This window comes from Thamnophis sirtalis, unplaced genomic scaffold, assembly GCF_051295495.1.
Source record: "Thamnophis sirtalis isolate CommonGarterSnake01/CBP01778 unplaced genomic scaffold, rThaSir2_p1.2 scaffold_8, whole genome shotgun sequence".
Classification (NCBI taxonomy): Eukaryota; Metazoa; Chordata; class Lepidosauria; order Squamata; family Natricidae; genus Thamnophis; species Thamnophis sirtalis.
The window spans coordinates 15,549,599-15,559,717 of record NW_028261388.1 but is presented as its reverse complement, the minus strand read 5'-3'; the positions used below and the strand labels follow the sequence as shown (position 1 = coordinate 15,559,717).

General features: G+C 39.4%; 1 protein-coding gene across 8 annotated transcripts in view; it reads right to left on the bottom strand.

The window, feature by feature from the left end:
- Nucleotides 1-5,251: 5,251 nt before the first annotated feature.
- Nucleotides 5,252-10,119, bottom strand: part of YAP1 (Yes1 associated transcriptional regulator) — an 86,581-nt gene continuing 81,713 nt past the window's right edge. For all 8 annotated transcript variants that reach the window (XM_087721134.1, XM_087721136.1, XM_087721137.1 and 5 more), the window contains one exon: nt 5,252-9,612. In XM_087721134.1, coding sequence (XP_087577260.1) covers nt 9,374-9,612 — 239 coding nt within the window. In that variant the 3' untranslated portion in view covers nt 5,252-9,373. The remainder of the gene's footprint in view (nt 9,613-10,119) is intronic.

Here is a 10,119-nt window from a genome sequence, read left to right as displayed (position 1 = left end):
CCTTCTAAACAGAGGGTCCTTCTCAACAGAGGGAGAATAGGACATTGTCTATCTCTAGTTTTCAACCATCCTTTCAGCAGTTCCAAGAAGGCTCCAGACCAGTGGTGGGTTTAAAAAATTTTTAGAACCTCTTCTGTAGGTGTGGTCTGCTTTGTGAGAGTGGCTTGCCAGCCATGTGACTGAGTGGGAGTGGCTTGGCAGTCATGTGACTGGGTGGGCATGGCCAACTTGTAAAATGTGGTGAAACTCGCTTAACAACGCTCTTGCTTAGCAACCAAAATGTTGGCTCAGAAACTCTGGCATTTGAAGCACGCAAGTTTTAAAGCTGTCAAGTTACAGACCCTTGCACCACTAACACTTAAAAAGAAAACCAAGGATGTTCAAACTGACAGCTTTAAGACTTGTGGACTTCAACTCCCAGAATTCCTCCTCCAGTCATGTTGGCTCAGGAACTCTGGCATTGAAGTGTGCAAATCTTAAAGCTGTCAAATTACAAGATCCTTGCACCTCTAACACTTTAGAAAAAACCCTCAGAGGTGTTCAAACATGACAGCTTTAAGACTTGTGGACTTCAACTCCCAGAATTCCTCCTCTCGCTCTTCAACTTGCTGATGTGCAAACAGGTGGGGGAAGGGAGCTAGAACCCGTTCTAAACAGCACTGTAGATTTGTGGAACCTCTTCTATAGAAGAGGTTAGAACTGGCAGGAACCCACCCCTGCTCCAGACCCATTTCACTGCACCAGTGACCCTGAGGACACAGATAAACCTCCAGATGGCCTCAATGACCCTCTTAAAAGAATGCAAATGACCAGCAGTCTGAAAGGAGTATAAATCCTTCCATTCCTCACCATCCAGCGAGAGCTGAAGAAACCTCTTGGGTGAGAAGCAAAATGTCTTCAAAAAGAACAATTGACAGTACAGTGGCCTCTTGAAAAACACACCTTTGGGATAACCAAGACCCGGATGTCTGGGAATCTCCATAGACATTTAGTTATAATTCATTTCCCCCCCCCCCCACTTCTGTTGTGACTTTGAACAGTTGCTAAACAAATAAGTCAAAAACTACTTGTACTAACCAGATCCAAACCTGTTTCCTAAATTGGTCAATTATGTGCTGTCACACTTAACAGAACAGTCACTTCAAGGCAAAATAGAGATACGTCAGCCAGTTAATTCTAGCAATTTCCTGGCTGTATCACATGAAACTATAGTAAATTATGCCCCAAGATATGAATAGAAAAGGCCTTTTCAGGACTCTATGCTAAAGGTTGGCCCAGTTACCAAGATTTGTGAAATATAGAAGTTTATCTATAATTTAGACATACGTTTATAATATTTTACGTTTTATATTTCATATTTTGTGTTCTTATCTTTTTATTGAAAGGTGCTGTGAAGGTGCTGTACGATAAATATAATATAGTGCTGTCACAAACACTGTTGGAATGCTTCTCACAATGCTATTGCAATATACACAAAGTTCTACGACCCGACAACAATATTATGTGTAATATACAATATATTACACATAAACTCTGAATTGTCTTTGCTGAAAATGAACATGCGGATCAGCTTTGAAAAAGAAAAGTTGATTTTCATTTTACAGCATATGCACAAAATAAGACTGTTGTGATTTAAAAAAAAAATGTTTTCAGTTTTTTAAAAGTAATAATTATTGCCCTCCTTATGTTGGTCAATGACTATATTAAAGATTTGATATGGGGAGGCTGGGAACCCAATAGGCTTATACTTAGGAAATAGGCTTGTACTTAGGAAATGAGGAATATTAAGGTAGTAAATAATTGGAAACAAATATTTTGAGACAGAAATGCATTTATAGGTATCCAGGCTAGACGGACAATAAACACACTGCATGAATGATGTGTTTAATAATCCAGAACTTAAAACATGGTGGATGTTTGGTTCTGTTGCTCAATTAATGCAGCAACCTTTCCTGATATATCTTGTGCAAAATAGTTTTTCTTAATAGCAATAAGCCCCCACCCGATCCAAGAGTTTTTTTTTTAAAAATTGCATGCAACTCTTCCACAGCTATTAATGTGTAAGCCATCAGGATTTAAATATAATGTACGACTCACAACTAAAGTATGTGTGTGCGCTTAATGATGCAATGAAGACCACCCAGAAGTTTCAACTGATCCAGAATACAAAGTTTTGGATGCACTGCAGTTTGCTTGAGCTATCACTGCAGCGGGAGCAACATAAACTCCTGCTTCTATATGGGTGCAATTCAAGGTTCCGCTTATCAGCCTTAAAAACCCTACATAGCACAGGGTCAGGTTATTTGAGGGGGAAATCAAATAATTTGGACATTTTCCAGGTTCTATTAAACAATGTCATCTGCCAGGACATACAGGTGAAATTCGAAAAATTAGACTATCATGCAAAAGTTCATTTATTTCAGTAATGCAACGTAAAAGGTGAAACTAATATATGAGATAAGACTCATTACATGCAAAGCAAGATAGTTCAAGCCGTGATTTGTCATAATTGTGATGATTATGGCGTACAGCTCATGAAAACCCCAAATCCACAATTTCAGAAAATTAGATTATTACATGCAATCAATAAAACAAGGGTTGTACATAGAACAATATTGTACCTCTGCAAAGTAAAAGCATGCATATGTACTCAGTACTTGGTTTGGGCCCCTTTTGCAGCAATTACTGCCTCAATGCGGCGTGGCATGGAAGCTATCAGGTGTTATGGAAGACCAGGATGCTTCAATAGCGGCCTTCAGCTCTTCTGCATTGTTTGGTCTCATGTCTCTCATTTTTCTCTTGGCAATGCCCCATAGATTCTCTATGGGGTTTAGGTCAGGCGAGTTTGCTGGCCAATCAAGCACAGTAATCCCACGGTCTTTGAACCAGGTTTTGGTGCTTTTGGCAGTGTGGGCAGGTGCAAATGAAGTCAGCATCCTCATAAAGCTCGTCTGTGGAAGGAAAGCATGAAGTGCTCCAAAATCTCCCGGTAGACAGCTGTGTTGACCCTGGACTTAATGAAGCACAGTGGACCAACATCAGCAGATGACATGACTCCCCAAATCAAGAGACGGTGGAAACTTCACACTGGACTTTAGGCATCTTGCAGTGTGTGCCTCTCCATTCTTCCGCCATACTCTGGGTCCTTGGTTTCCAAATGAGATGCAAAAGTTGCTCTCATCAGGAAAGAGGACTTTGGACCACTGAGCAACAGACCAGTTATGTTTTTCTTTAGCCCAGGTAAGATGCTTCTGACGTTGTTTGTTGTTCAGGAGCGGCTTGACAAGAGGAATACGACATTTGAAGCCCATATCCAGGATCCATCTGTGTGTGGTGGCTGTTGATGCACTGACTCCAGCCTCAGTCCACTCCTTGTGAAAGTCCCCAACACTTTTGAATGGCCTTTTCCAGGCAATCCTCTCCAGACTGCAGTCATCCCTGCTGCTTGTGCCCCTTTTTCTTCCACACTTTCACCTTCCACATAACTTTCTATTAATGTGCTTTGATACAGCACTTTGGGAACATCCAACTTCTTTTGCAATTACCTTTTGAGGCTTTCCCTCCTTATGGAGAGTTTCAATGATGGTTTTCTGCACAACTGTCAGGTCAGCAGTCTTTCCCATGATTGTGATTCCTACTGAACCATACTGAGAGACCATTTAAAGGCTCAGGAACCCTTTGCAAGTGTTATGGCTTAATTAGCTGATTAGAGTGGGACACTTTGAGCCTAGAATAGTGCACCTTTTCCCAATATTCTCTGAGATTGTGGATTTGGGATTTTCATGAGCTGTAAGACATAATCCTCACAATTATGACAAATCACAGCTTGAACTATCTTGCTTTGCATGTAATGAGTCTATCTCATATATTAGTTTCACCTTTTAAGTTGCATTACTGAATGAATTGTAACTAAATGAACTAAATGTTGTAAGTTGAGGACTTATATATTCCTTCATGAGGAACATTAAGATACATTCTTTTGAGTATACTAAGCCAGGGTCTCCAACCTTGGCAACTTTAAGCTGGCTGAGAAACTCTGGGAGTTAAAGTCCACAAGTCTTAAAGTTACCAAGGTTACAGACCCCTGGTCCAAGCTCTAGGTACAAAACCAAATCTATTATTGCAATTTAAGATCAGCATATCGAAAAGAGCTAAACCCCAAAAGTTCCATCTTTTTTTGGGGGGGGGGGGGAGTCTAAAAAGTCATTCTCACAGTAGAAAGATCTTGCAGACTTGATAGTAATCCGCTATGTAGTTTGAGTCAAAGGGGCACCTCACTGTATCACATACCTGAGAGGTGAAGTTTCAAGTCTCCACAGATGACTTCTCCCCTTCTGTATCTCAAATAAATGACCCACCCTTTGACACTCTCTTTGAAGCAATTAAAGCAGCCATGTTCTCTGAAAGACTCACAGCTCCTTCAAAAGGCTTTCCCCAGTCACATGGAAATCCCCATTGGAAATGATGTCTGTGAATGTGCACATACCTGTAGGAAACAGGGCGCCCTTTGAAGCAGCTACACAATCATTCTGAAAGATGTGGCAAATTTAATGCCTCCATTGAGTATTTTGCTCATGCTAACCTACTTTGCAAAACAATTTTATTTTGAAGTAGCTGATAACCTGGCGTTGCCCGGGCATTTATTTATAGGGGGGAAATGTCTGGACCAAACGTAATTTATAATGTTGGATTTTTCCACTTACCAGAGGGAGTCTCTTTGTGGAGTACCGTGAAGCCATTACCATGGCAACTCCACTGTGCTGCACAGTAGAAGCTATTTTACGGCAGTGCAGTAGAAGCCATTTTAAGACACAACAGGCTGCATCTTAATAGAACATACACCCCAAGTGGTGTTAGGTGTCTTATCCCCACAATATTTTTTCCCAGAGAGTAAGTTATCTATGTACCAAGTTTGGTTGAAACTGCTCGCGGTGTTTCAGCACACACACACACACACACACACACACACACACAGATATATATATAGGCAAAGCACCACTTTGATAGCCTCGTTTAACCTTGCCAGCCAAGGTTACATTTCTTAAAAATACTTGGATTTCTCGAGAATATACACCAATTGTTGTCTTCAAATATGGTTATAAAGTAAAAGCAAAAACACTCCCCCACCCCCGTCATTATTTTAAGTTACCTGGCAGTTTATGGGTGCAAATTCGCCCATATTAGGGTTTTATTAGCATTTGGATGTGTTCAATATTAAAAATATAAATATTTAAAAAATAAAACAAACACATTGTTAAGCGCAAAGTATATATTTATATCATGTAAAACAAAAACAAAAAAAGCAGTGAAAAATGTATTACATAAAGGAAAATAATGTAACAGAATTTACTACGGTATCTAACATAGGCATGCTCTTACACCTAAAGAAAATATAACATTTATAACTATATATATATTTGAGAGTTGTGTTTCAGAGTTCTCTAAAAGAAAACGTTTTAAAATATAGAAGTTTTTCACCCAAAGGAAAAAGTGTCACTTTAGACAAACATACAAATCCACCTCTTGTATAAAAAGTCGTTCCCCCCCCCCATTGATTGCAAGTGAAGTCATTTTAATATGGATTTTCCATATGTGCAAAAGATAGGGTACCATGAATTGCTCTTAACCTTGCATTGCTTGAGCTCCAACACTGATTGGTACAACTGTGAATCCACATGATTTATCGAAACAGCGTATTTCTTTTTTCAAAGCATGTTGCCAAACATACAGAAGAATTCATAAGCTTTCATCCCATTTTGAACACACGGTACTTAAAAAAATATCTAGAAGCCATAAAGTTAGGACAGTAAATCTGTTTAAATATATACACCAGTCAATACAAAATACTACCTATAACACTTTTTTTATTCTTTTGCATTTCAATACCCTAAAAAAGAGTAAGCCACTTTGTCAAATGATAGATTTGAATACAAAAAAAAAAAATTTGTAATAGCATCTAGTTTGTTTTTCTTCCGCCAACAGTACGAGTGATTGCTAAGGCACGTTTCCCACCTAATAAACAGGCTTAAAGAGTAACTAGAGTTAAGTACTATACAGAAGGCTTAGTGTTAAAGAGAAATTCAAGGAGAGTTTAGGTAAGTACTTCTCTAGCAGTGCTACTCAAATATAGTTTGAGCTGTGTAGTGTAGTGTACAAAAGGAAAAATTAGGGCAAAAAAAAAAATGTTCCAACTTTAAAGCTGTCACCAAGTAAAGCAACCAAGAATGATTGGTTGGGTACAGGAATTCAGAAGTTCCTATTTGATATTCAAACAGGGGCCTATATTCCTCCCATGTATAGAAAAAAAAACAAATGCAAGATCTCAGATTTTCTCACCCTTTATCCCGTTTAGAACACTATTTGAATCAATTTGTAGTTAGTTTCAGTTGGCTTTCAAGTATTTCTTGGAAAGGATGGGGGAAATAAAAAAACAACACAGAGGAATCCTCTTAACGGGACTGAGATTCTGTTCGTATGACCCCATTCCCATGTTCACCGACTTGGGAGGTTGATATGGCAGCGCAGAAGAAAAATAATTCGTTAAGCTGTGGCTTATCGGTATACACACACACGCACACACACAAAACCTCAAGGCTACAACTGTTTAACTTCATCCTCGGGTCAACTAAAAAGGGAGACGTGGCTGAAACCCAGCATTACACTTCTTGACTTCTCTTCCTTGTACCCATAAAATCTTTCCCAAAAGAGCTAATCTCTTTAGAGCAGATTTGGAGGGTGAATACATGGTGCCCGAGGGAGAGGGCATTTCCTGCTTCACAAGACATCAAGTGGAAGTAACGTTTACCAACTTGAGCAAAGATCTGGACTCCGTCCAGGGTTTATGTTTTTTTAAGCATGTCCTAGTCCAGGGGTGTCGAACTTGATTTCATTGAGGGCTGCACCAGGGTTGTGTTTGGGGGGGGGGGAGTGGGCCTGGCCTTGGTGGGCAAGGCTAGCTCGATGTCATTCGTGTCGGGGGTGCCTGTGGTGATTCAAGCTATGTGCCAGAGAAAATGGAGCGTAGGAGGCCCACATGCCCCCCCCCAAAGCTCTGTTTTTTTGCTGGCAGAGGCACTGGGGGCCAGATGGTTGCTGTTTCCCGAGCAGCCCATGGGCCAGATCTGGCCCCTGAGCCTTGAGTTTGACACCCTTGTCCTAGTCTGAAAATTATACACTGAATTTCAGGTTTAAACTTTTCTTGATGGTTAGAATATAGAATGTCAGAGATGGAAGGGATCTTGGAGGTCTTCTAGTCCAACCTCCTGCATAGACAAGAAACCCTACACCACTTCAGACAAATGGTTATCGAACATCTTCTTAAAGACTTCCAGTGTTGGAGCATTCACAACTTCTGGAGGCAAGTCGTTCCACTGATTAATTGTTCTAACTGTCAGGAAATGTCTCCTTAGTCCTAAATTGCTTCTCTCCTTGATTAATTTCCACCCATTGCTTCTTGTTCTACCGTCAGGTACTTTGGAGAATAGCTTGACTCCCTCTTCTTTGTGGCAGCCCCTGAGATATCGGAACGCTGCTATCATGTCTCCCCTAGTCCTTCTTTTCATTAAACTAGACAGGTTAATATTATAAACTCTTGCAATAAAGGCAACAAATTAATGGGAATGTTGACAGACCTATAAGGCACTTATTGGTGCCAATGCATTTAAAAGGGAGGGGGAAAAAAGGCATCATAGCTTATATTCAACATGGCCATTTTGTTCATTTAAAATACTCTTTGGAATATCACAATTCCTACAGACAACTTTAAGGATAAACCATTCCTGCTAAAAGTAAAGTTTATAGATATATACTCACTCTTTGACTTCAGTGCTAATCACTACAACTAAAATACATGGCCAACTACATGCTCATGTTGCCATCTATCACATATCTTTACAGTCTTCTAAGTGTGCAATGGACCTATTTTTCAGTATGCTTTTGATATAGTTTAACTTTAGTGTTCCCGTTGCTAATATTGTAAACTCACCTGACAGTGCAGACAGTATCATGAAACTATGTATACAGGAAAGCTTCATTTTCTTTTCACTGGGGACACTTGATTCTCAAGCCAACAATTTCATCAACATTAAAAAGCTCCCCAATGACAAATACTGTCCTTTGATTAAGAACTCAATGTAAGGTTTACCGTGTTCAAAGCTGAGGGTAAAAGCACGACGGTTGGCCATTCTTAAATGGCAAGGTTAAAAGCTTTAAAAACTCCTCCAGAATGTGTGAGGCTAATGATCAAATGAGTACATTTAGGTAAAGAATTCTGTAAGACGAGGACGTTTCTTTGAATTCTGGATACAGGGGTGAAACTTAAGCCAAAGGCTCTTTAATCTAATGAATACATTCAAAGTAATCCTTTTAAAAGCAGTAAACAAAACATAGAACTATTGATATTAACTGGCTATACTAGCTTAGTATAAAAAAAAATCCATTCAGACTTAAATAAGACTAGGTGAAGTCAGAAAATTTCACTATTTAAAAATATTAAAACAAAAACAACCAATACACAAAACAGAACGTTCTTTTTCTAATCTACGGCTATAATTAAAGAGGTCTAAAATTTGGAAAACAAGCGAAAGAGGCAACAAACCATGTTTTCGTAGGAAAGGGTTTCTTTATGATGCTGTAAAATGTGAGCAAGCTAACTAAGGGAATTAAGAAGCTGCCAGTGGGCAAAATCCAGTAGCCATCCTTGGCATGTGTCCGTTTTGCTCAATATAGATCAAGCGGCATGAAGAACTGTATCCAACACTTAAATGTCTGATGATTCGTGCCCAACAATAAAACATTTTATGTTTTATTCCCAAATTGGTATGGATTCCCCCCCCTTATCAGATACGTCCTTTTTGGCTTGATGGGCTAGTTAAGGGTTATTTTGTTTTTTTGCCAATACACAAAAGCTGAAGCTCCGCAACATCCTTAGTCAAAGAAAAGGACAAGCAAATAGAAAGCAGGGCAAAAGGAATGATAGACATTATCCAGAAATATAGCTGGTCTCTCTCTCTCTCTCTCTCTCTCTCTAACCCATTTCGTTGTATACATGATGTACAATGACAATAAAAGCTATACTATACCAACTTTTCCATCCTCTCCCTGCCCATTACCACCATGCTGAACAGTAGTTGCAACAGAAAAAAACAACAACAGAACTCTTCAGAGTCAATGTGAAAGAGGTCAGCGATATAACAGCAGCGATTGGACAAAAAAAAAAACATTGGATCAATAAAATCGGAAGTATTTTGTTCAGTAAAATGTTTTCCTCTCTGATCATAAGCCAAGATGCCTTTATGATACTGTTCTCAACAAAGGTACATGTCTTATCTCCTTAGATCCTTCAAAGATTTCCAATTCCATCTCCCTGAGGCCCCTATAACCAGGTCAGAAAGCTTTCTTTATCTAGCTTGGTGGCTGCCAGCACAGATTCCATGTCATTAAGGATATCGGAGCTCAAAGCTTCTTGTAGGCTTGGCATCAGTTCCTCTCCTTCTATATTCATCGGGTCGCCTTCCAGTGTTCCAAGGTCCACATTAGTCCCTGGAATGGCTTCAAGGTAGTCTGGAAAACGGTTCTGATGGGAGGGGATGGAGCTTTGGTTGATAGTGTCACCTAGATACACAAGGAATGCAAAGCAGGGCATTAAGCACATATATATTGAAGTGGCTCTAAATACTGCCCATGTGAAGCCAACCCCCACCCTATGCAGCATCATCACTGTGAAAAAATAATCACTGTGAAAATATCTACAGACCCCTCATATCCTGGACATAAATTGTTTCAACTTCTACCCTCAAAACAATGCTATAGAGCATTGCACACCAGAACAACTAGACACAAGGATGGCTTTTCCCTGAAGGCCATCCCTCCGCTTAACAACTAATTCCCACAACGCTGTCAATAATTTACTAAGAATGCATTACTATTATTCTTCTCTTCCTCTCTAGTATCTCTCTCCACACTTACTATAACCATGTTGCTTGTATCTTTCAATTTATATTGTTTTTTATTGTTTCCTAGTACGATTTGATAACTTATTAGTAACCTTGACTAACACAAAATGTTGTGTCTTTTTATTCTTGATGAATGTATTTTATTCTCCTTATGTACACTGAGAGC